The sequence below is a fragment of the Salmo trutta genome, chromosome 12 (assembly GCF_901001165.1).
Source record: "Salmo trutta chromosome 12, fSalTru1.1, whole genome shotgun sequence".
Taxonomy (NCBI): Eukaryota; Metazoa; Chordata; class Actinopteri; order Salmoniformes; family Salmonidae; genus Salmo; species Salmo trutta.
The window spans coordinates 8,108,972-8,136,669 of NC_042968.1; the positions used below are offsets into that span (position 1 = coordinate 8,108,972).

The window sequence follows — 27,698 nt, forward strand, 5'->3', positions numbered from 1 at the left end:
CCCCAATTGCTCAGTTTGACCGGGCGGCCAGCTCTAGGAAGAGTCTTGGTGGTTCCAAACTTGGAGGCCACTGTGTTCTTGGGGGCCAAGGATGATCAATGGAAACAGGATGCACCTGAGCTCAATTTCGAGTCTCATAACAAAGGGTCTGATTACTTTCTGAAGGCAGTGTGTGTGTGTGTGTGTGTGTGTGTGTGTGTGTGTGTGTGTGTGTGAGAGAGAGAGACTACGAACACTTACTGTTGTTGTAACTGTCATCCTTGCTCTATTCTTGTTCCATGTCTTGTCTAAGCAATACTTCATTTCATATGTCAGGCAGCTGTGTTTTTTTTCTTGTGTGCTTTTGTTTAGTACTAAATTGCAAAATAACATTCTTTCAAATTAAATATTGTAAAAAAAGAACATGTACTGTCAATATGATATACAAATATCAGAGAAAGTAAATGCATATATGTACTGTCTATATACTACATGGAACTATCTGGGAAAATATAGGCATGTACTCTAAATATGCAGTACCAGTTTGGACACAGCAACTCATTCAAGGGTTTTTCTTTACAGTGAGGGAAAAAAGTATTTGATCCCCTGCTGATTTTACGTTTGCCCACTGACAAAGAAATGATCAGTCTATAATTTTAATGGTAGGTTTATTTGAACAGTGAGAGACAGAATAACAACAACAAAATCCTGAAAAACGCATGTCAAAAATGTTATAAATTGATTTGCATTTTAATGAGGGAAATAAGTATTTGACCCCCTCTCAATCAGAAAGATTTCTGGCTCCCAAGTGTCTTTTATTAAGGTAACGAGCTGAGATTAGGAGCACACTCTCTTAAAGGGAGTGCCCCTAATCTCAGCTTGTTACCTGTATAAAAGACACCTGTCCACAGAAGCAATCAATCAATCAGATTCCAAACTCTCCACCATGGCCAAGACCAAAGAGCTCTCCAAGGATGTCAGGGACAAGATTGTAGACCTACACACGGCTGGAATGGGCTACAAGACCATCGCCATGCGGCTTGGTGAGAAGGTGACAACAGTTGGTGTGATTATTCGCAAATGGAAGAAACACAAAAGAACTGTCAATCTCCCTTGGCCTGGGGCTCAATGCAATATCTCACCTTGTGGAGTTGCAATGATCATGAGAACGGTGAGGAATCAGCCCAGAACTTCACAGGAGGATCTTGTCAAAAATCTCAAAGCAGCTGGGACCATAGTCACCAAGAAAACAATTGGTAACACACTACGCCGTGAAGGACTGAAATCCCGCAGCGCCCGCAAGGTCCCCCTGCTCAAGAAAGCACATATACATGCCCGTCTGAAGTTTGCCAATGAACATCTGAATGATTCAAAGGACAACTGGTGAAAGTGTTGTGGTCAGATGAGACCAAAATGGAGCTCTTTGGCATCACCTCAACTCGCCGTGTTTGGACAAGGAGGAATGCTGCCTATGACCCCAAGATAACCATCCCCACCGTCAAACATGGAGGTGGAAACATTATGCTTTGGGGTTTTTTTCTGCTAAGGGGACAGGACAACTTCACCGCATCAAATACTTTTTTCCCTCACTGTATTTGTAACATTTTCTACATTGTAGAATAATAGTGAAGACATCAAAACTATGAAATGACACATGGAATCATGTAGTGACCAAAAAAGTGTTATACAAATATATATTATATTTGAGATTATTTAAAGTAGCTACCCTTTGCCTTGATGACAGCTTTTGACAGAGATTTCTCTTATCACAGCCAATATACCCTAACTGTTTTAAAGTCACCATTGGCCTCATTGTGAAATCTTTGAGCGGTTTCCTTCCTTTCCGGCAACTGAGTTAGGAAGGACGCCTGTATCTTTGTAGTTACTAGGTGTACTGATACACCATCCACAGCTTAATTAATAGCTTCACAATGCTCAAAGGGATATTCAATGTCTACTTTTATTTTTATTTTACTTATCTTGCAATAGGCGCCCTTTGCTAGGCATTGGAAAACCTCCCTGGTCTTTGTGGTTGAATCTGTTTGAAATTTACTGTTCAACTGAGGGACCTTACAGATAAATTATATGTGTGGGGTACAGAGATGAGGGTAGTCATTCAAAAATCATGTTTAAAGTTATTATTGCACTCACAGTGAGCCTGTGACTGACTTTCTAAGCACATTTTTACTCAACTTATTTAGGCTTGCCATAACAAAGGGGTTGAATACTTATTGAATTTGTAAAAATGTCTTAACATAATTCTGCTCTGACTTTATGAGGTATTCTGTGTAGGCCAGTGACAATCTAATCAATTTTAAATGCAGCTTGTAACACAACAAAATGTGGAAAAGTCAAGGTGTGTGAATACTTTCTGAGGCACTGTATATAAATGAAGGCATGGCACATTGCACAAGCCCTGCGGTTTTAAAATGGCTGTGTTCCTATCTGAATTTGCGCATGTTTTGAGCGCCGCCATTAGGTAAAAGATCAACAACAACAAAAATCACTTTTTTTTGTCCTTTTGAACAGTAATTGGCTTCCAAATCTCTTGTCTCTCTTAATTAAGACACAAACAAAACAATTTTTACATCTTAGTTTTGCGCTTTGTAGTAATCCTGTTGTTTCTGACACCTTTATCAGAATCTCACAGTTCTTCCCTTTCTAAATGTACTAGGCAGGTGTTTGTAGAAATTATAGTTTTGAAACTGAAGTGTACTTTATGAGGGTAGTATAGAATATTGGGGCTCTTGCTTTGTTTCTAGAGCAAGGCTAATCCCTGCAGGCTTGATTGCGTCCGCCCAGTTGACTGAGTGTCTCATGCTGATGCCTCATCCACTTCTGAAGGGTCTTGCCAGATTCGCTGGCTGTGCGCTCCTGAGCTAATTATCCACCAGTGGTACCTTTGGGGTAACGGGGTAACTAAAGGACACACACACACACACACACACACACACACACACACACACACACACACACACAGCAGTGTAGGTCTGTCATATGAGGATATAACACAGCCACAGAATCGTGCCTTTTTATTGGTTAGTTTGCCTCTATCAGTCACCATTGTTAGTTCTCAAAGATTTTATTATTTTCAAGTGTGTGTGTGTGCAGTTGAAGTCGGAAGTTTACATACACCTTAGCCAAATACATTTCGACTCAGTTTTTCACAATTCCTGACATTTAATCCAAGTAAAAATTCCCTGTTTTAGGTCAGTTAGTATCACCACTTTATTTTAAGAATGTGAAATGTCAGAATAATAGTAGAGAGATGTATTTATTTCAGCTTTTATTTCTTTCATCACATTCCCAGTGAGTCAGAAGTTTACATTCACTCAGTATTTGGTAGCATTGCCTTTAAATTTGTTTAACTTGGGTCAAATGTTTCGGGTAGCCTGCCACAAGCTTCTCAAAATAAGTTGGGTGAATTTTGGCCCATTCCTCCTGACAGAGCTGGTGTAACTGAGTCAGGTTTGTAGGCCTCCTTGCTCGCACACGCTTTTTCAGTTCTGCCCACATATTTTCTATAGGATTGAGGTCAGGGCTTTGTGATGGCCACTTCAATACCTTGACCTTGTTGTCCTTAAGCCATTTTGTCACAACTTTGGAAGTATGCTTGGGCTCATTGTCCATTTGGAAGACCCATTTGCGACCAAGCTTTATCTTCCTGACTGATGTCTTGAGATGTTGCTTCAATATATGCACATACTTTTCCTCCCTCATGATGCCATCTATTTTGTGAAGTGCACCAGTCCCTCATGCAGCAAAGCACCTCCAGAACATGATGCTGCCACCCCTGTGCTTCACAGTTGGGATGGTGTTCTTCGGCTTGCAAGCCTCCCCCTTTTTCCTCCAAACATAACAATGGTCATTATGGCCAAACAGTTCTATTTTTGTTTCATCAGACCAGAGGACATTTCTCCAATAAGTACGATCTTTGTCCTCATGTGCAGTTGCAAATCGTAGTCTGGCTCTTTTTATGGCGATTTTGGAGCAGTGGCTTCTTCCTTGCTGAGCGGCCTTACAGGTTATGTCGATGATAGGACTCGTTTTACTGTGGATATAGATACTTTTGTAACTGTTTCCTCCAGCATCTTCACAAGGTCCTTTACTGTTCTGGGATTGATTTACACTTCCTGAGCGGTATGACGCCTGCGTGGTCTCATGGTGTTTATACTTGCGTACTATTGTTTGTACAGGTCCATAATTTTTTTTTGTCTTGGCTGATTTTTCTATTTTTCCCCAATGATGTCAAGCAAAGAAGCACTGAGTTTGAAGGTAGGCCTTGAAATACACCTACATTTGACTCAAATTATGTCAATTAGCCTATCAGAAGCTTCTGAAGCCATGACATAATTTTCTGGAATTTTCCAAGCTGTTTAAAGGCACAGTCAACTTAGTGTATGTAAACTTCTGACCCACTGGAATTGTGATAAGTGAAATAATCTGTCTATAAACAATTGTTGGAAAAATGACTTGTGTCATGCACAAAGTAGATGTCCTAACTGACTTGCCAAAACTATAGTTTGTTAACAAGAAATATGTGGAGTGGTTGAAAAATTTGTTTTAATGACTCCAACTTAAGTGTATATTAACTTCCGACTTCAACTGTGTATGTATGTATGTATGTATGTATGTATGTATGTATGTATGTATGTATGTATGTATGTATGTATGTATGTATGTATGTATATGTATCTTTGAGAATTATCTGGTTTTAGTCATTTAAGTTTACACTGAAAGCACTTTTCCATCTCAGAAATTATCATTATTATTATTAACACTTAGGCCCAAGGATTTAAATGGTAGAAAAACATTGAAATATTCCCAACAATATCAAAAAGACTTTAACGTTATCTACCCACTAAATAAACCGCACAGCAGACCTGGGATAACTATATAGTTTTAACTATGCTTTATGGAAAGCGTATTTAACCTGGTGTGGAACAAATAGTTACAGATCTCAGAAAGTGAATACTTAAAAAGAAGAAGAAAAGTTTTAATACAGCTCTCAGGAAGTGACTACTTTTCATGAACTATTGGATTGGCTGCCTTCAACTAATGAAAGGGCCGTATCTGGATCTGCATGTTGAATGGAGCGCACACACAATGTCTTAAACTATTTACATTTACGTCATTTAGCAGACGCTCTTATCCAGAGCGTCGTCCATCTGACAGACATATTTGAGCTACACAATACATTTTCTATTTAAATATTCTGTAAATGTCCATTCAACCGACTGTCCATTGACCAAGGTGTACATTATCAAGTCAAACCAGTTATATTTATATATAATTATAAACAAATTGTGACGCTCAACTACTGTATGACTTTTTCAACATGCCACTGAATGTCGACGGCTGTAATTATTGTTATGATACCTGAAAATACTACAGAGAAAATGAAAGGCATTTGCAAACAGCAGCTTGGATGCTTAGCAAAAACAACGTTAACCTCTTTGTTCATCTGAGGGTAAGTGCTCTTGTTTCGATCACACTATGACATCTTTAAAGGGATAGTTCACTCAGAATACAAACTGACATTATTGGCTGTAGTTCAAGATGGCAGTTTTTGGATATTTAGTTTCTTTTCAACACTTAATAGACATTTTGTTAGCGTTCTCAGTAACACAACATGAAATTGTTATTATGCCTGTGTAATAAAATCAATTACTTTTGGAGCATCATTTTATTAACATGTTCCGTAATACTTTGGTAATTGCATTTTAATTGCGTAGCACTACTGTTCACGAGGAATAGTGGCTGTTCCTTATTCCACTTATGTAATAACTCCATTATTATGCATTATAAAGCAACTTCCAAAGGCCTTTAACAACCTTTTTGCTATTGTAATAATCAGTTACTACACATTAGTTACTACAAGAACTGGATGCCAAGTGTTACTCTATTACCTTATGTCTTGCTCATTATGAAAATATTTTTTGGGTCATTTTGAAGCTGCAAAAGTGGTGCTAGGTTCTTATTATCAGAGTAAGAACTTGACGGACACTATGAAAGCTTAAACCAAGTTTATTCTTCCCAAAGGATCGAACAGCTGAATCGACAAAAACATGTTAACAATAGTGCCGGCATTTGTATCATCTCCTTTGTTTTGTTGACGTTCAGTGAGAGGTTATTTTCCTGACACCACACTCCCGAGGGCCCTCACCTCCTCCCTGTAGGCCGTCTCGTCGTTGTTGGTAATCAAGCCTACCACTGTAGTGTCATCTGTAAACTTGATTATTGAGTTGGAGCAAAGAAGTTATTTAATTTGTCTGGGAACGAGACGTCGATGTCCGCGACGGGGCTGGTTTTCCTTTTGTAATCCGTGATTGTCTGTAGACCCTGCCACATACGTCTCGTGTTTGAGCTGTTGAATTGCGAATCTACTTGGTCTTTATACTGATGCTTTGCTTGTTTGATTGCCTTGTGGAGGGAATAGCTACACTATTTGTATTCGGTCATGTTTCCAGTGGCCTTGCCGTGATTAAAAGCGATGGTTCGCGCTTTCAGTTTTGCGCGAATGCTGCCATCAATCCACGGTTTCTGGTTAGTCACAGTGGGTACAACATCGCTGATGCACTTTCTAATAAACTCGCTCAACAAGTCAGCATATACATCAATGTTGTTGTATTAGCCTACCCGGAACATATCCCAGTCCACGTGATCGAAGCAATCTTGAAGCGTGGAATCTGATTGGTCAGACCAACGTTGCATAGACCTGAGCACGGGCGTTTCCTGTTTTAGTTTCTGTCTATAGGCTGGGTGCATCAAAATAAAGTCGTGGTCAGAATTTCTGAAGGGAGGGCTTTGTATGCATCGCGGAAGTTAGAGTAGCAATGGTCGAGAATGCTACCAGCCCGTGTCGCGCATTCGATATGCTGATAGAATTTAGGAAGCCTTGTTCTCTGATTAGCTGGAGATTTTAACAAAGCTACAATAAATGCAGCCTCAGGATGTATGGTTTCCAGTTTACATAGAGTCCAGTGAAGATCTTTCAGGGCCATCGAGGTATCTGCTTGTGGAGGGTATATCCTCGGCTGTGACTATAATCGAAGAGAATTCTCTTGGTTGATAATGCGGTTGGCATTTGATTATAAGGAATTCTAGGTCAGGAGAACAAAAGGACTTAAGTTCCTGTATGTTGTTATGATCACACCATGAGTCGCTAATCATAAGGCATACACCCCCGCCCTTCTTCTTACCAGAGGGATGTTTGTTTCTGTTGGCACGATGCGTGAAGAAACCAGGTGGCTGTACCGACTCTGATAACATATCCCGAGTGAGCCATGTTTCCATGAAACAGAGAATGTTACAATCTCTGATGTCTCTCTGGAAGGCAACTCGTGCCCTAATTTCGTCCACCTTGTTGTCTAGAGATTGTACATTGTCGAGTAATATGCTCTGAAGCGGTGTATGGTGTGCTCGCCTTCTAAGTCTACCAAGAAGGCTGCTCCGTCTGCCTCTCCTGCGGTGACCGCTTTGTTTTGGATCGGCCTCTGGGATAGGATCCCACGCCCAGGGTGGAGGTCCGAACAAAGGATCTGCTTCGGGAAAGTCGTATTCTCTGTCGTAATGTTGGTAAGTTGACGTCGCTTTTATATCCAATAGTTCTTCCCGGCTGTATGAAATAACACTTGAGATTTTCTGGGCTAACGATGTAAGAAATAATACATAAAAAAACAAATTACTGCATAGTTTCCTAAGGAACTGAAGCGAGGCGACCATCTCTGTCAGCAGTGGGTGATGGTCATGGTTACTCCTGTTTGCTGAGCCTGCCTTGTAATCATACTTCCATGTGCGACGTAGGAATCAAGCACCGGTTCGCACTATCATCAGTCACTAATGTCGTATATAGCCTTGGCCTTGTATTTTTTCACACAATGAAATGTGATTTCTTTCTTGCAATATTAGCTAGCTGTCTATAAGCGCTAAACATCATGCATTCGCCATTGAAAGTGCAGTGTTGATAGCTAATACTAATCAAATTAGAACAAAAGGCGAGTATATCTAGCTTTCTGTAGTGATTACCAATGTTAACAGACCTCTAGCTATGCTATGCTAACAGTAGTTGCTATCTAGCTACAGAGACAACTGATCATTAGGACTTAGCCTAAAGGCCATGATTAATTGTTGTGAAGATCTACATCATAGACTGCGTTTCTTGCACATACCCTCATCTTTTTTTATACATAGAGCACATATACTGAGTATAAAAAACATTAGGAACACCTTCCTAATATTGAGTTGCGTCCCTGCCCCTTTTGCCCTCAGAACAGCCTCATTTCGTTGTGGCATGGACTCAAGGTCATTAATAATACATCCTTTTTTTTAAACAATGGCAATGCTAGCTATTCTCTCTTGGAATTTGAAAGGCCTGAACTGTCCTATTAAATGTTCCAGCTGTCTTGATATCCTAGCAAGAAACCATGTTGATATAGCAATGCTCCAAGAAACACACCTTGTTCAAAAGGACTCGCATAGAATAGAGAACCATTTGTACAAACTGGCTGCTTTTTCCATCAGCCCCAAACAAAACTAAATGTGTAATCATAATGATGCATGAAGGTTAACGAACTAAAAAGTTGGTCACAAAAAAGAGACAACTGATCATAGATTCTTAAGATATTTACCCGGGGTCGACATATTTCAAATGGCAATTGTCCGCACTGCTGAGGTGGGGTGGGAACTCTCTTTTCTGTCTGTGAAACTGCATGGCGCACACTACCTCAAATTAGTCATTTTTAACAGATGTGTTCAAGTTGTCATAGCAGTATTAGCTAGACGAGCTTGAATTACAAAAAATGGTTAAACAAATAAGCCTTGTGTGTTTTAGCTGCTTTGTCAATTTACCGTCAGTTTTAGGCAATAGATTTCCATTCAAAACATTTACAATTACCCTTGCTACTTTAGCCTTGTTCACACTGCAGGCCTTAATGCTCAAATCAGTTCAGTTTTTCAAATCTGTTTTGGAATGCTGACTGTTCAAACAGTAAGTTTACAAGTGATCAAATTGCATTTGTGTGTATTCAGACCTCAGTCATTTGCTGACGTGGCTATGCTAGTTGTCATAGTAACGACGGGTGTGTGCGCAGTGTTGTAGGTTGATTGGTGGTGGTGATTGTGATTCCCATCACTCACAAGTGATGTAGCAAGCTAAGCTAACTTTCAAAACGAGTCCTTTTTTGCTAACCACTGCATTCAACTACCTAGCTAGGTAGCTGTTCAGCTTTCTAGCACATTCACACATTTTTTTGTAAACAATTAACAAGCAAGTTAGCTTCTGTTCTTGTCAAACTGTCAACAGAGTAGCTAGAAAGCAACAACATATGCCAAATAACAATCTAAAAAACACTTGAGGGCAAATAAATCGCATGGCCAGGAATCAGATTTGTATGTGGCTTGAAATATCCCATTCCATGGGCTTTTTGGCTGTTCAGACTGCAGGAAAAATAAAATATTTGAGTTGGATGTACCAAAAAATAGGTTGAGAGTCACTTCAAACTGCCAGTGTGAACAAGGCTTTAGTGAACGAATAAAGCTGAAAACCATAACCGTAACATACTACATTTTCTTGTTTTGCAGGTTTCCCCATTTTCTTTTCTCAGATGTCCACAATGACAGCGAAGGTCCTGCATGCTCTTCCCACACCTAGCCCTTCCTCTTCGTGATTGAACAGCTGCTGACTGACCAGAGAGGTGAAAAATGTCTGTGTTGCCATGACTTAAAGACATCAATCAAAGATGGAGAAAAAGAAAATGTGCCCCCGTCTACTGGACTACCTGGTGGTGGTCGGAGCCAGGTGAGGACTTAACAGTCCAATCCCAAACTGATTCTTACTACCTCACATTATATCGTTAGGACTTTGTTTTTTTGTTTTTTAATTCAAGACTGTTTCTGATGCCCATTCTCCCTCCATCCTACCTTCCAGGCAGCCCAGCACTGACAGTGGGTCCCAGACCCCCCAGCTCCTCCGCCGTTACCCGCTGGAGGACCACCCAGACTTCCCTCTGTCCCCGGACGTGGTCTTCTTCTGTCAGCCTGAGGGATGCCAGAGCATCCGGCAGCGCCGAGTCAGCCTGCGAGACGACGCCTCCTTCGTCTTCGCACTCACTGACAAAGACTCGGGCATCACACGCTATGGTATCTGCGTCAACTTCTACCGCTCCTTCCAGCGAGGGGGGCACCGCCGCGACAAGGCGGGTAGCAGTGGAACGGCGGCGCAGACAGTGGAAGCGAACAGCGAGAGTTCCGATGGCAGCGGTGGCTGCCCCACTGCCTCCACGTTGCCGACACCTGCCAGTGCTGACACAACGACCACATCTGTGCCAGGCACGGAGCCGGGACCACCCAGTGGCGAGCCAAATGCCGGCAGGTCCCCTCGGCACAAACGCAGCACTGCCAAGATGGTCAGTCGGAACCGCGACAGCACGCTGACCTCGCTGTGCATGATCAGCCACTACCCCTTTTTCTCCACCTTTAGGGAGTGCCTGTACATCCTCAAGAGAATGGTGGACTGCTGCAGCCACAGGTTGACCCAGCGCGCCGGCCTGCCCCGCGGAACTCAGAGGTGAGACCTATGCATAGTGCCAGGCGTATCAAACGATGGAGCCCCCTGGTTTCCATTTCTTTCAGGAGATTTAGTTGAGCAAACTCACAACGTTGCTAAAACGATCCTAAAACTACCCAGGCCAGAACACTTCCAACCGTAGTACTAACCCCACTCATGATATTTAATGGACAAGATGGAATTGCCCCACTCATTTATATTTTAAAACAACACTGTGGTCTGAAATGCCGGAGGATTCAATTCTTGGAGGTGAAATGGGACACTGGACAGTGAGGACCTTGTGGTAGTGTCATCAGTGAGTCAGCAGGGCTTTGCCTTATCCCCTATTGTGGGGTCTCCTAACAAATGCTGCAGGAAATGCACCACCCTGCTCTCGAAGACACACACACACACACACACCGGCACATGGCCTATCATGCTGCTGTCGGGTGGTGTTCATATAAGGCAATTGATGAAGATCTGTGAACATTGTGTGCATGCATCTTTACACACACGGGGTATTGAGACATTCCCATGCAAAAACATTTTACGTGCAATAACGTTTATTATTTTCACGAGTTCTATGATGTTTGCTTAGAGATATATATTGAAAATCATTATTTGAATAATTTTTACTTATTACAGTAACTTATTTATTTGCTTCAATTGGAAGTTTTCAAAAAACAACCCTGTCTCCTTTCCTCTATAACGATCAACACCACAATGGATCCATATATTGTCTGCCCAGACAATAGTAACAATTGTCCCTCTAGTAACAATTGTCGCTCAGCTCCAGGAAAAGCACAGTATAGCCAATTCCTGTGTGTAGTAGTAGCAGCAGATGTCGGTAAACAACAGTACCCTGTCAGAAGCAGAGGGGAATAAAGCACAGATAGAAGCTGTGAGATGCTTCTGCTTCGGGTTAATGAAGACCTCACTCGCTGTCGTGACATTTTCCCTGGTCTGTGTATAGCGCGGTGACGGAGACCGAGAGAGAGACCCAAGGATCGTGCTCAGGGATCTAAATTAAATGAATTAATTGGTAGCACTTGTGCTCCTAACTTCAAAAAGTTAGGAGCACCACATAAATCTTGGAAGCACCAGAAAAATAGATTTGTAATTTTTTTTAGATATAGCCTGCATTGGGCCTATATGAATCCTTACTTTTGAAGCACAGCTCCTGAAAAAGATATCACTTTTTCTTTCTTTCTGTGCAACCAAATGTTTGCATATACTGGTAAAGTTACCAGGTTGTTAGTTGGGCCGCACGATAATATGGGGCGAAAAAATATAATTGTGCTTTTTCAACCGACTCTTGTAATTTGACTTGCGATATACAGTGGGGGGGGGGAAAGTATTTGATCCCCTGCTGATTTTGTACGTTTGCCCACTGATAAAGAAAGGATCAGTCTATAATTTTAATGGTAGGTTTATTTGAACAGTGAGAGACAGAATAACAACAAAAATATCCAGAAAAACGCATGTCAAAAATTTTATAAATTGATTTGCATTTTAATGAGGGAAATAAGTATTTGACCCCCTCTCAATCAGAAAGATTTCTGGCTCCCAGGTGTCTTTTTATACAGGTAACGAGCTGAGATTAGGAGCACACTCTTAAAGGGAGTGCTCCTAACCGCAGCTTGTTACCTATAAAAAAGACACCTGTCCACAGAAGCAATCAATCAATCAATCAGATTCCAAACTCTCCACCATGGAAAAGACCAAAGAGCTCTCCAAGGATGTCAGGGACAAGATTGTAGACCTACACAAGGCTGAAATGGGCTACAAGACCATCGCCAAGCAGCTTGATGAGAAGGTGACAACAGTTGGTGCGATTATTCGCAAATGGAAGAAACACAAAATAACTGTCAATACCCCTTGGCCTGGGGCTCCATGCCTCGTGGGGTTGCAATGATCATGAGAACGGTGAGGAATCAGCCCAGAACTACACAGGAGGATCTTGTCAATGATCTCAAGGCAGCTGGGACCATAGTCACCAAGAAAACAATTGGTAACACACTACGCCGTGAAGGACTGAAATCCTGCAGCGCCCGCAATGTCCCCCTGCTCAAGAATACATATACATGCCCGTCTGAAGTTTGCCATTGAACATCTGAATGATTCAGAGGACAACTGGTGAAAGTGTTGTGGTCAGATGAGACCACAATAGAGCTCTTTGGCATCAACTCAACTCGCCGTGTTTGGAGGAGGAGTATTCCAGCATGACAATGGCCCAAAACACACGGCCAAGGCAACAAAGGAGTGGCTCAAGAAGAAGCACATTAAGGTCCTGGAGTGGCCTAGCCAGTCTTCAGACCTTAATCCCATAGAAAATCTGTGGAGGGAGCTGAAAGTTCGAGTTGCCAAACGTCAGCCTCAAAACCTTAATGACTTGGAGAAGATCTGCAAAGAGGAGTGGGACAAAATCCCTCCTGAGATGTGTGCAAACCTGGTGGCCAACTACAAGAAACGTCTGACCTCTGTGATTGCCAACAAGGGTTTTGCCACCAGGGTACTAAGTCATGTTTTGCAGAGGGGTCAAATACTTATTTCCCTCATTAAAATGCAAATCTTTTTATAACATTTTTGACATGCGTTTTTTCAGGATTTTTGTTGTTGTTATTCTGTCTCTCACTGTTCAAATAAACCTACCATTAAAATTATAGACTGATCATTTCTTTGTAAGTGGGCAAACGTACAAAATCAGCAGGGGATCAAATACTTTTCCCCCTTACTGTAGATCAAAACACTTGGGTGAACTGTTGGAATCATAAAAATACTATTCAAAATTCTATGGTTGGTGTTGTTTGGCATGACAACAAATCAAAAAGCCAGCTAGGAGTTATGACAGGGTGGGAACCAATGTGTTGGTCAGTGTTTCCCAGGGGACCCTAATCACATTTTAAATAGATGCTGCATTTGGACAAAGATTTTAGAATGGGCTATCTGATTCAGAACATGGCGTTGCACAAACAACATGCTGATCTACACCGCCACTGGTAAAAACCTGTATGAAAGCTAATGTTTGCTTTGCCCTAGCTTGAGCTTTTAGCTAAATGGCATTTTAGCTAGCTAGTTAGCGATCAGCATTAGCATTATTTTAGGCATATGCCAGCTTCCTTAGACTAACTTGGGTTTTGCAGAGAGCAAGATGCACAAAGTAATAGTATAATAGAGAAGACCTGTAGATTCATATTTAGAAACAGCCTGGAGAGCGCCATCGTTCTTGTTTTGGAAGAATATGTTGAGTGTATGAATTGACACCATGCTGAGGGGAAAAAAGGCTGTGGAGGAACCAAAGACAGTAACTCTGTGGAGGAATTGTGTGCTCTCTGCTTGATTAACAGGGGCCGGTGCTTGGCGTGTGTGTGGTTCGGGAACTGGAAGCAAGCAGATGCAGGAGGCAGTCTTATTTGAGCAGTGTAGAGAAGTGTTGCGGTGAAATACTGCTAGACATTTATTCATTTCTGATTTTCTTATAGTTGCGCTGGTGCTCCCAAAATAAAACCCCAGGTCGTACAGCAAAATATTTAGTCGTATATGTGTCCAAATTGCTCACACTTTAGAGCCCTAGCCGTGCTGCCTTACATAACTGTGAGGGTCTACTGCGTTGGAGGCTGCTGCGGCACACACACACACACATACACACAGGCGCACAGACAAACACGCACACAGTCACACTTACACACTCCCTGAAGCCTATGACATGCGCACACACATTCACACACAGCGCTCGCCTGACAGATTGAGGTCTCTGACTGCCTTCAGGGAGCAGCTGCAGTGGGCGGCGGCCCAGGGCGAGCTCTGACGAGCTAATGATTAATCTCCCTCCCTAGCCAACAGACGCCAGGCAATTGCAAAGAGGGTTTAATGCCGCCACGTTGTGTGTACAGGTGTGTACGTTCAGAGTGGAGGGCTGTCGACATATCGGCGGCTCATATCGGCGATCTTGTTTGCTCATTACACATTGACAGCGTACAGTGGAATGCAGCGGGAAGGGTGTTTTGGCTGTGTAAATGTAGTTATAAGGCTTTGATGATGTAGCACTCGCTTAATATTAGAATAATGTATGTGAACAGGTGGCGTCGCTGTGCGGTTTGATTGGGCGGATTATCTCGCAGGATATTATGCTTGAGCTTTTATCACCTGTTGAGAAGTATGATTGTAATATGATTTGTTGACTGTCTCCTGTCAGGGACACCATTTTCCTCTGCATGTAACAGAGGCCTCTACATGTGTATCTAAACTGTCAGTTTGTTGACTGACTTGTCATTCTGCCACCAGGGACACCATGTGGCGCGTGTTCACAGGGGCCCTGTTGGTGGAGGAGAAGGGCAGCCAGCTGCTGGCTGACCTGCGGGAGATCGAGTCCTGGGTCTACCGCCTCCTGCGCTCCCCGGTGCCCGTGGCAGGCCAACGGCGCGTAGATGTGGAGGTGCTGCCCCACGAGATGCAGCCGGCACTCACCTTCGCCCTGCCCGACAACTCTCGCTTCTCCATGGTGGACTTCCCCCTGCACCTGCCCCTGGAGTTGCTGGGTGTGGACGCCTGCCTCATGGTGCTCAGCTGCATCCTGCTGGAGCACAAGGTTAGGGGAAAGGGTGGGCGTTTTGAATGGAGTTTACCCTGAGAACTGAGTAGTTATTTAGGATGCAAAATGATTTGCAAATCAGTCAGTTGGTGCAGTCGGTGATCAGCAACTCAGGAGAATTTATGTTCTCAAACAACTCTGGGCTCCTTCGACATTTCTGCCGACTTTAAAGGCAAGTCGAGACTGACTGATCTACAAATCACCTTGCATCATAAATAACTGCTCAATATTATTTGTAGATCAGTCAGTCACAATTAACCCATGATACATCAAGCTTTTGACACTCGAGCACGGCCTCTGCCTTAAATAACGCTATTGCTCAGTCACAAATCAACCCATTTGCCTCCTAGGTGTGTCAGTGGAATGAGTACTGTTGTGTGTGTGTGTCCCTGTCCTCAACAGCTAAACTCAGCAAAAAAAATAAAAGTCCTCTCACTGTCAACTGCGTTTATTTTCAGCAAACTTAACATGTGTAAATATTTGTATGAACATAACAAGATTCAACAACTGAGACATAAACTGAACAAGTTCCAAAGACATGTGACTAACAGAAATGGAATAATGTTTCCCTGAACAGGGGGAGGGGGTCAAAATCAAAAGTAACAATCAGTATCTGGTGTGGCCACCAGCTGCATTAAGCACTGCAGTGCATCTCCTCCTCATTGTCTGCACCAAATGTGCCAGTTCTTACTGTGAGATGTTACCCCACTCTTCCACCAAGGCACCTGCAAGTTCCCGGACATTTCTGGGGGGGAATGGCCCTAGCCCTCACCCTCCGATCCATCAGGTCCCAGATGTGCTCAATAGGATTGAGATCCGGGCTCTTCGCTAGCCATGGCAGAACACTGACATTCTTGCAGTGTCTTGCAGGAAATCTCGCACACAACGAGCAGTATGGCTGGTGGCATGGTCATGCTGGAGGGTCATGTCAGGATGAGCCTACAGGATGGGTACCACAGAGAGAGAGGAGGATGTCTTCCCTGCAACGTACAGCGTTGAGATTGCCAGCAATGACAACAAGCTTCAGTCCGATGATGCTCTGACACACTGCCCCAGACCATGACGGACCCTCCACCTCCAAATCGATCCCGCTCCAGAGTACAGGCCTCGGTGTAACGCTTATTCCTTCAACGATAAACGCCAATCCGACCATCACCCCTGGTGAGACAAAACCACGACTCATCAGTGAAGAGCACTTTTTGCCAGCCCTGTCTGATCCAGCGACGGTGGGTTTGTGCCCATAGGCGACGTTGTAGCCATTCTTATTTTTATTTTTTTTTACCTTTTATTTAACTAGGCAAGTCAGTTAAGAACAAATTCTTATTTTCAATGATAGCCTAGGAACAGTGGGTTTACTGCCTTGTTAAGGGGCAGGATGACAGATTTTTTACCTTGTCAGCTTGGTGATTCGATTTTGCAACCTTGCGGTTACAAGTCCAACGCTCTAACCACTAGGCTACCTGGCAGGCTGTTCAAAACTTTTATGAGATTTGTTTTATTCAGTGTAATTTTCTTTGGCCAAATTAAATTCCAACTAATGCTGTTTGCTGCAATATAATATCCTGCTTGTATTTTCCATATAAAAGTTTGAGTGACTTACTTTTGATACAGTATTACATTAATGGAGTTTAGAAACTTTTGTGAAGGTTTGGTGTGGCTATTAGCCTTCAGGCCTATGATAAGAAGGCAGTGCGCACCGATAATCCAACTAACCCTTGACAGTTGAACTTGAGGTGAGGAAGAATGTTTTAGGCCTACCAGAGTTACTTCTATAATCTTACAATATAATGCCTATCTTTATTAAAAATATTGTAATAGAATATTACGAATTGGCCGCCTTCTGTACGCCTATACTGTGTAGCAGATCTAGTAGCCTAGCTTATCTGACAAGGATAATGAAATGCATGTGAACAAGCATTGTGATTGGTTGACAGGCTTTCTAAGCCAAACTAAAGATCCTGTTTGGTAAGGGTTAACCTATGACGCAAAAATGGGAATATTGCTTTCTGTTCAATCTGAGAAAGTAATTTCGAAGCGCCACTGAACGGGCATTTTACTTTAACCGCCATTGATAAAAAACAGTACTGTGCAGCCGTCTTCATCGACCTGGCCAAGGTTTTCGACTCTTGTCAATCACCGTATTCTTATCGGCAGAATCAACAGCCTTGATTTCTCTAATGACTGCCTCCCCTGGTTCACTAACTACTTCTCAGATAGTTCAGTGTGTCAAATCAGAGGGCCTGTTGTCCAGACCTCTGGCAGTCTCTATGGGGGTGCCACAGGGTTTAATTCTCGGGCCGACTCTTTTCTCTGTATATATCAATGATGTCGCTCTTGCTGCGGGTGATTCTTTGATCCACCTCTACGCAGACGACACCATTCTGTATACTTCTGGCCCTTCTTTGGACACTGTGTTAACAAACCTCCAGATGAGCTTCAATGCCATAACTCTCCTTCCGTGGCTTCCAGCTGCTCTTAATTGCAAGTAAAACTAAATGCATGCTCTTCAACCGATCGCTGTCCGCACCTGCCCGCCCACCTAGCATCACTACTCTGGATGGTTCTGACTTAGAATATGTGGACAACTACAAATACCTAGGTGTCTGGTTAGACTCTAAGCTCTCCTTCCAGACTCATATTAAGCATTTCCAATCCAAAATTAAATCTAGAATTGGCTTCCTCTTTCGCAACAAAGCCTCCTTCACTCATGCTGCCAAACATATCCTCGTAAAACTGACTATCCTACTGATCCTTGACTTTGGCGATGTCCTTTACAAAATAGCCTCCAACACTCTACTCAGCAAATTGGATGCAGTCTATCACAGTGCCATCTGTTTTGTCACCAAAGCCCCATATACTACCCACCACTGCGACCTGTATGCTCTCGTTGGCTGGTCCTCGCTACATATTCGTTGTCATACCCACTGGCTCCAGGTCATCTATAAGACTTTGCTAGGTAAAGCTCCGCCTTATCTCAGCTCACTGGTCACCATAGCAACACCCGTAGGACGCGCTCCAGCAGGTATATTTCACTGGTCATCCCCAAAGCCAACACGTACTTTGGCCGCCTTTCCTTCCAGTTCTCTGCTACCAATGACTGGAACGAATTGCAAAAATCACTGAAGTTGGAGACTTATCTCCCTCACTAACTTTAAGCATCAGCTGTCAGAGCAGCTTACCGATCACTGCAGCTGTACACAGCCCATCTGTAAATAGCCCATCCAACTACCTACCTCATCCCCATATTTATTTTTGTTTTTCTGCTATTTTGCACACCAGTATTTCTACTTGCACATCCCATCTTAACATCTATCACTCCAGTGTTAATTGCTAAATTGTAATTACTTCGCCACTATGGCCTATTTATTGCCTTACCTCCTACTTCATTTGCACACACTGTATACAGATTTTTCTATTGTGTTATTGACTGTACGTTTGTTTATCCCATGTGTAACTCTGTGTTGTTGTTTTTGTTGCGATGCTTTGTTTTATCTTGGCCAGGTCGCAGTTGTAAATGAGAACTAGTTCTCAACTGTCCTATCTGGTGAAATAAAATGTAAAAAAATCTGTAAAGTAATGTAGCTTTTGAAGTTTGACCAAGGTCCATAACTAGAACTGTCAATCAAATCTCTAGCTGCCTACCTGCTGCCTGCCCACAAACCACTCTCTCCAAAAAGTACTTTACAGTTTGCTAAATACCGTGACTTACCATGACATTTAGTAGAAAGAAAACACATTTTCATCTAGGAATCGACTCCAAAAATCCAGTATCCTTGGAACGAAGGAGACTGATTAGTTGGCTTACTTTCGAGAATATAAACACTCGCTTCTTTCATAGCTAGCTAGCGAGGGACGGAGAGAGGCACAGTATAGGAAGGTCGGCTACCAGGCAGACTGTTAGAACCGTGCACTAGGCCTACCAGCAATCAAAGCTGTATCTCACTGGAATGCTGTATCTCGCAACTTCAGTAAAGCAGGGCCTATCATCAATGAATAGGCTAGGATATTCTACACGCAACAGACTGAAGGCTGAACACACACCTGCACCATTAGTGAAGAGAAATAGCAGGCGAGCCAGCTGCACTGTGATTTTAATTTTGTAGAAAAAAATAAAAATAAACATTGTTTTTCCGTTGGGATCCTTAACGTTAAGAAAGAACCCTAATATCTTTTTAACGTTTAAACATTCTCACCCTACTATATATCCAACTCTTGATATTGAATAAAAGGGCCTACTCAAACATTTTGTTCAGTCTCACTAGATTATTAAAGACCAAGTCCCACACTACACATACACGCATTTTATATGTAGCAGGGGTATTCAACTCTTGCCCTACGGGGTACAGAGCCTGCTGTTTTTTCTGTTCTACCTGATAATTAATTGCGCACACCTGATGTCCCAGGTCTAAACAGTGCCTGCTTAGAGGGGAACAATGCGGAACAAAGCAGTAGAACTGGCTTTGAGGTCCAGAGTTGAGTTTGAGGGATATATAGTATACTACTCTTTACTTCTAAGCTAACATCCTGTGTTGTAAACTGCTTTAAAACTCAACTCTCATCCATTCTCAGTTCTTAACCCACCCACTCATTCAGTCACTGCTGGAACCCTCCTTGGGTTGAAGTCACCACTGTAATCGTCACACTCCCTTATTCAGTCCCCTTGTTTCGCTGTCTGAACACCTGCAGTGACTACGCTCTACCCCCTTCCCATTTACTGTAAGAACAATATGTCAGGTTAACCTTGAAGGACCTCGTTTCGCTGTTCAAGCTTAAACATGCCACTGTTTGTAGAGTGAAAACAGCAGATTTTGGTCTTATGTGGCTGTTGAAACAACCACACAACTAGTCAATGCTACATCTCTTATTGTGAAGGAATACAACTCTTTGGGAGAAAAATGAAGATACTTTCTCGGGTGGTAGTCAATGAATGTTATTGAATTTATCTTGTATGGAATAAACAGCATGTGATCACCTATGCCCAACAGTCTTCTCTCAGTATTTATTGTACATTTACAATTGAGACGTTTAAATGCACATCAAATAGTTTGTTTTGATTTGTGTCTTCCAGGTGGTCCTCCAGTCGCGGGACTACAATGCCCTGACCATGAGTGTCATGGCGTTTGTAGCCATGATCTACCCCCTGGAGTACATGTTCCCTGTCATTCCCTTACTGCCCACCTGCATGGCCTCTGCTGAACAGGTACATCAATCAAACCAATAACTGCAGTACTGGTAGTTGTAGTACTATTAGGAGAATAAATGGAGGGCTTTTTAATAGCTGGAACCAGAGGTTGTGGATGGATTTTCTTTTAAAGGGATGCACTTCTACACCAATGTTTTTAAAAAATGGAGGAATTCCTGCGGCGTAATTGATTGCCTTTGAAAGTTTCACTTTTTTATTTGGTTCATTTTGTCAGTTTTATCATCCATTGCTTTTGTTTTGTCAAGGCATTTGTGATTGTAGTTGTTGAAGAAGAGATTAGTCCCTGTATTATGTTGGGGGGTTTTACCTGGGAGTTGAATCCATGCCTAGTGGAGTTCTAGCCCACTAGCTTTAGTTCTATGGTGTGAGGCTCCTCCTTATTGGAGCTATTCTTGCTTGTGTGCTGGTTTGATTTTGTCTGATCGTGACGTCATACAATGTCCTTTCTCTCTCCTTTTGTAGCTTCTCCTCGCCCCCACCCCATACATCATAGGTGTGCCTGCCAGCTTCTTCCTCTACAAATCCGATTTCAAAATGCCCGACGATGTGTGGCTCGTGGACCTGGACTGTAACAAGGTAAGTGCCCCAAATTGGAGGTGCGCTTCAGCGTCCCCGCAAACGGTCTCTGCAGATCTTTGCTATTCTTTGGCACATCTATGCTATTATTCTGCACATCTATGCTATTATTCTGCACATCTATGCTATTATTCCGCAGAGCTATGCTGTTCCTTCGCAGACAAATGCTGTTCCTTCTCAGATCTATGCTGTTCCCTACTCCATTTGCGTTCCATACAGCATTATCTCTGATTTGGAGACAAGATTCTAGACACTTGCTTGAGATGTCTTTATTTTCACTGCTAAATCCCTTTTGGGGTTCAGTTCTCTCATTGTGACCGATATTGTGTTAGGCTAGATATCGACTTGATGCAGGAGGGAAAGGCCTGGCTCTTGTCATCCTCATTTCAGACCTGTGCAGAAACTGACTTCAACATAAAAGTCCTCCCTCTCTGTGAGACAGAGAGGGCATCAGTGTTTTCAGTGCTAAAACACCCACCCACATCCCAGTCTGTCTTTCTAGGGGCAAATTCCTTCCCTCTCATCTACTATTTAGTAGGTAATGGCGACCGATGTATGCTTTCATCATTTGAAGGGGTATTTGTGTACTCTTGTATGTGTGTAGTGTACATGTTTTGTTTTTTTTGCTAACATTTGACAGTTTGAGCATGCTTTGTTGCTCCACAGGTCAAAGCACCCACCAATGCAGAGCACCTACCCCCTCTTCCCGAGCCAGAATCCACAGAACTCAAGAAACACCTGAAACAGGTAAATATAGCATATAGCCTGTCGCAACAGCACTATTTTCAGGGGTCGTTCATTAAGCGTGTATGTTAGCACTGCCAACCGTTAACTCTGTTTATTTCTACCTCCTTGTATTGCTTTATTACATAAAAAAAACCTGCGATATTACCGTATGTGTTATGTTAACTATTTGTTTTCAAGTGATCACCTTCTCTTCTTCCAGCTTTTAGATATGTTTCAAGAGAGGTTTGATGAATTGCGCCAGGCACATCAGTGTCCTTGTTCTCTTACCGTGTTCTATGTACTAACTATGCATATAGTGTGGGAGCATTGTGGCGTTAAGCATCGTAATGTCCTAACGACAAGTGTTTTATTTTTTTATGTATTTTTTTCCCCCTCTCTCTTTTCTTTGCATGCGCTAGCTCTTGGAGGTAAAAGCAGCTACTAGGTCTTACTCCCTGGGACCTCAGTAACAGCTGTAGCAGTAGAACTAACCAAATCCTCTAAGCCCAGAACCTCAAATAACAATACGTTGATTCGAAGCTGGTTCTGATTCACAAACCTCTCTTACTCGTGTTGTGAAATGCCAATCAAACGTTCCACTCTAGTACCACGTCACAGCTTAGCATTGGAACTAAAACCACCTTGAATTATCAGCGAGTATCTAGTTACCCCCAAGCTATCATTAGTACATTTTGCCATGAACTATTCCTACCCAACATTGTCATCGTCTAAGTTTTGAGTTTATTTGATTTGAAAGTGTATATTAAGCACAAGATGCTTTATGAAGAAAAGTTACATGAAAAAAGAACAACAAAACATAAATCCGCCATATGAACAAATGTCGCATTTAAACATTCTAGGCATAATTCCTCATCGCCATTTAAAATGCGTCTCAACTCGTCACCAAATGTTCTTCAGCGGTTGTTTTTTTTAACATCCAAACCCAGTAACCCCAATTTGAATCCCCAGTCATACCTCATCATGTTGAAAATCCCTGCATATCATAGTATGTTGATATGCTTTGAATCAGAACCAGTGTAGTTATTTGTGTGTGATACACTTGGCCCTATCCCAGAGTGTGTGTGCGATTGATTAAGATAGACCTGTGTGTTGGCAGAGCCAAAAATCTGTTGTGGTAACAAGCCATTTGAGTGAAAAGATATGGGTAAAGGTGAGTTATCATAGGTTCTATTGTTGTAAGGGTTAAAGCAGTCCTCAAAACAGTAACAAACAAGTGGTAGCTGGTAGGTCCTTGCAGTCCCACACAGAGAATGGGTTAGTATACACTGAGTGTACAAAACATTAGGTATACCTTCCTAATATTGAGTAGCACCCCCTTTTGCCCTCAGAACAGCCTCAATTCATCGGGGCATGGGATGCTGGGCCATTCCAATGCTTCCCACAGTTGTTAAGTTGGCTAGATGTCTTTTGGGTGGTGGACCATTCTTGAAAAACCCAGCAGCGTTACAGTTCTTGACATACTCAAACCTGTGCGCCTGGCACCTACGACCATACCCCGTTCAAAGGCACTTACATTTTTTATCTTGCCATTCACCCTCTGAATAGCACACATACACAATCCATGTCTCAATTCTCTTACAGCTTAAAAATCATTCTTTAACCTGTCTCCTCCACTTCCTCTACACTGATTTTTGAAGTGGATTTAACAACTGACATCAATAATGGATCATAGCTTTCACCTGGATTCACCTGGTCAGTATATGTCATGGAAAGAGCAGGTGTTTTTGTAATGTTTTGTACACCTAGTGTATGTCAGAATCTCACAGGTTAAGAGATGGGAGAATTTGAGTCGAGGGGTGGGGGTGGGGGTGTATGGACAGTGTAAACAAAAAGCCAAAAGGTTTTTAATTTAAAACAATTATTGTCAAGAGATCTGCTCCCTTCTGTGTCTCAGTGTCACCTCTCCATCGCAGCCACTGGTTATCCTCCCAGTTGGTAACCATCGATAGGCTCTTAAGTCTTCAGTGGCTAACTTGTGTTGTGTGGTGAATTACTGTTCCTTTTTGTGTGTTGTGTTGTCGCACTCATGTTTGTTTGTCTCTCTCACTTGTCTCTGTCATGGTTTGTTCTCTTCCGCTCTTGCACCTCTTCTCTCTCTCTCTCTCTCTCTCTCTCTCTCTCTCTCTCTCTCTCGACTTCACTACATCATTCTCTCTTGTTCTCTGGCTATGTCCCAATTCTCTAAAACTGCCCCTTTCCTGTTCTCCCTTCTTTTGCAACCACTTAGCTGAAAGGACTGTATGTGAAAGCAACAAGGAGGCATCTCCATCTCCCCCACTAGCCCACTTATTGGCTAGTCAAGGTTCCGACGTCGCTTTCAAGCATCCCGTCCTTTCAGCTGTTTAGTAGTCAGGATTGAGAGGAGATGAGGAAAGGAATCCATTTAAAGGGAATTGGACCACACAGCCTCCTATCTTGACCCTTTTTGTCATGTGTGGTTTCAATTCTGCTCAGCAATTGGTCAGCTCAGCCTTTTCATGTGATCCTCTTCCTGGCATCTCTCTTGTCCCCCTCCTCCCCTTCCCTAGTGTCTGGTTAGGTTGACCGTGATCACCCAAAAGCAGATCTTCTCCTCTGACAATAAGGTTCCTAATTTCTCCTTCTGCGGAATGTGCCCATGCTCCTTGCACGAATATTCTTCCTAACCAAACTTAAATATTTTTGTTGCTGCTTGTTATTGTTTCAGTTTTCTCAAGTGTCATACACTATTGTTGAGATGTTGTAACATGGCGGCGTAGAGAGATATTTCGTAAGACCCGCCACTGGCTGCTTAGTTTTGGCTTGATCATGCCTGAATGTATGCACATCTATCTTGTCATCAGTGAGTGTTTTTGTAAGCAAACAGTGGATATGCAGATTTTTGCTGTAACTCATAGGTTGCGCCCAGGACTGAACCTGGCCATCAAACGATCCGCTGTGCTAACATCGTGCAAAACCCTGAATGAGTCTGCAGCAATCCCAGAGTGCTAGTGAATTCCCTCTGCTGTTACTTCTTCCGCCGACCTTCCCGAAATGACGCTCCCATTTCAGGCATCTGCAAAAACATGCACTCTTCATATTCATTTGCTGGGGAAACGGGCTTCCTCATTTTATCCCCCACACTCACCTGTCAGCTAATAACATAGTCACATTGTGAGTCCTCCTAGCTTAGTCCTCGTGTTTTATTAATGATTTATTCTCAAATGAGAACTTACATCATACAGACAAAAAAAATATAAAGCAGCACAATACATAAACAAATAAATGATCAGTTGTAACTCATTTTTATCCAATTTTGAGGTCTCCGAAACCCTGTACTATTCTCTTGCTCTGTTTTGAACCTCAAACAGACAGTTCCACACTGGTCCTAGTGAGACCATTCTGTTGCACTACCCTTCAGCTGATGCCTGAGGTGAGAGTGCCCCCTAGTGGGGCTGAGTGACCCATCATCTCCACGACAGTGTGTTGATTAAAACCTTCCTCACCTCTACCCGCTCCAGGCCCTGGCCAGCATGAGTCTCAACACCCAGCCCATTCTGAACCTGGAGAAGTTCCAGGAGGGCCAGGAGTTACCCCTGCTCCCCCCCGGCCAGAACAAGGCGTCGCCCTCCTCCACCGAGTTCAACCCCCTCATCTACGGCAACGACGTGGACTCTGTGGATGTGGCCACCAGGCAAGGCTTGACAAAGTTTCTCTGTCCCTTTTTAAGTAGATCTCATATTATCCATGCAAGGCAATTTGTGAGATTGGTTCAATTTGAACTTTGAGCCTAGCAGAATAATCCAGTCAGGACCTAGACACTCCTCCATTTGATTTAGTTCCTGAATATTGTAGACAGTCAATAGATGGATATGAAAGGTTATTTACATAGGCACAATTTATGGATTGACCCCCATTCCCACTTGAAGTTCCTAAAATCTGTAGTGTCTATTTCTATTTGTATTTATTATGGGTCCATCAAAATTAAGGCAGTTAGTTATATATCATAAAAACGTTACAATACATTCATAACAGATTTCACAACATTGTGGGCCCTCAGGCCTTTACTCTACTACCATATATCTATGACACAAAATCCATGTGTACATATGCGTATGTTATCGTGTGTTTGTATGCATGTGTTTATGTTTGTTGATTCACAGTCCCTGCTGTTCCATGAGGTGCATTTTTATCTGTTTCTTAAATCAAATTTTACTGCTGGAGTTACTTGATTTACTGCACGAGTTACTTGATGTGGAATAGAGTTCCATGTAGTCATGGCTCAATATAGTACTGGTCGTCTCCTATAGTCTGTTCTAGACTTTGGGACTGTGAAGAGACCTCTGGTGGCATGTCTTGTGGGGTATGCATGGGTTGTGTGCCAGAAGTTCAAACAGTGCATTAAACATGCCAATACTTATCATAAATAAAAGTAGTGATGAAGTCAATCTCTCCTCCACTTTGAGCCAGGAGAGATTGACATGCATATTATTAATATTAGCTCTCTGTGTGCATCCAAGGGCCAGCCGTGCTGCCCTGTTCTGAGCCTGTTGCAATTTTCCTAAATCCCTGAAGATCTTGTACAACACTGTATACTACTCCCTTCACAAAACAGCTCAAACTGCTCTAACTAGAATAGAAAGAGGAGCGGGAGGCTCCGGTGCACAATTGAGCAAGAGGACAAGTACATTAGAGTGTCTAGTTTGAGAAACAGACGCTTCACAGGTCCTCAACTGGCAGCTTCATTAAATAGTACCCGCAAAACACCAGTCTCATCGTCAACAGTGAAGAGGCGACTCCGGGATGCTGGCCTTCTAGGGAGAGTTGCAAAGAAAAAGCCATATCTCAGACTGGCCAATAAAAAGAAAAGATTAAGATGGGGTAAAGAACAGACACTGGACAGAGGAAATCTGCCTTATCAGAAATACAGCAAAAGGGTTTTCTAATGATCAATTAACATAATTGCAAAAGGGTTTTCTAATGATCAATTAGCCTTTTAAAATGATAAACTTGGATTAGCTAGCACAACGTGCCATTGGAACACAGGAGTGATTGTTGCTGATAATGGGCATCTGTACGCCTATGTAGATATTCCATAAAAAAATCTGTTTCCAGCTACAATAGTCATTTACTATATTAAAAATGTCTATGCTGTATTTCTGATCAATTTGATGTTAATTTAATGGACAAAAAATGTGCTTTTCTTTAAAAAGCAAGGACATTTCTAAGTGACCCCAAACTTTTGAACAGTAGTGTATATTTTGATTTAACACTTTTTTGTTTGTTCCATATGTTATTTCAAAGTTTTGATGTCTTCATTATTATTCTACAATATAGTAAAAATAAAGAAAAACCCTTGAATGTGTTGTTCTACAACTTTTGACCGGTAGTGTATGACTCAACAAAGTCATAATGTCATGTGAAACAATGTGATTAATTTGAGCCTCATATCAAAGACGCATGTCTCTCGTATGTAAACTTGATAAACAAGAAAGCTTTTTGAATTGAATTAAATATGACTCAATTGAAGCGTTAACACACTCACCTTTCCTTCTTTCTCCAACAGAGTTGCCATGGTGCGGTTCTTCAACTCCCCCAACGTGCTCCAGGGTTTCCAGATGCACACACGTACGCTGCGCCTCTTCCCCCGGCCTGTGGTGGCATTCCAGGCCACGTCCTTCCTGGCCTCACGGCCCCGACGCTCAGGCTTCGCTGAGAAGCTGTCGCATACCCAGGCCGTGGAGTACTATGGCGAGTGGGCCCTCAACCCCACCAACCTGGCCTTTCAGAGGATCCACAACAGTAAGTCCCTTACCCTATCCTACACACCTGCTGTACTGCATATACCATGCACTGACTGACAATTGGTGTATTTGTGTTTAGAGCTGACCCGAACCATACTGGGCTAGCTTGGATATTTATAGTGTGAAGTAAAGTGTAGCCCTTTACACTCGTACCCGTATACGAGTTGAAAATTGCAGATTTGTGCACTAATTGTCTAAATTGGAACATAGTACAGTAACACGCTATATATGAAGTTAGAGCTCTGACTCTGCGCTTCACAGATGACGCGGATGCTACACTACAGGACTGTTTTG

The 27,698-nt window shown here is 42.6% G+C and overlaps 1 protein-coding gene across 5 annotated transcripts in view; it reads left to right on the forward strand.

Annotated features, from left to right (window-relative positions):
- The window catches only part of LOC115202858 (MAP kinase-activating death domain protein), an 87,168-nt gene that overhangs the window by 18,405 nt on the left and 41,065 nt on the right, over positions 1 to 27,698 (forward strand). For 4 of the 5 annotated variants that reach the window (XM_029766946.1, XM_029766945.1, XM_029766947.1 and 1 more), the window contains exons 2-9: positions 9,562 to 9,778; positions 9,908 to 10,546; positions 14,810 to 15,113; positions 20,185 to 20,316; positions 20,782 to 20,895; positions 21,562 to 21,642; positions 25,122 to 25,294; positions 27,167 to 27,402. In XM_029766946.1, the coding sequence (XP_029622806.1) occupies positions 9,720 to 9,778; positions 9,908 to 10,546; positions 14,810 to 15,113; positions 20,185 to 20,316; positions 20,782 to 20,895; positions 21,562 to 21,642; positions 25,122 to 25,294; positions 27,167 to 27,402 (1,738 nt within the window). In that variant the 5' untranslated portion in view covers positions 9,562 to 9,719. Of the gene's footprint in view, positions 1 to 9,561; positions 9,779 to 9,907; positions 10,547 to 14,809; positions 15,114 to 20,184; positions 20,317 to 20,781; positions 20,896 to 21,561; positions 21,643 to 24,170; positions 24,228 to 25,121; positions 25,295 to 27,166; positions 27,403 to 27,698 lie in introns of all 5 variants that reach the window. The other variant, XM_029766944.1, reaches the window with a different exon arrangement.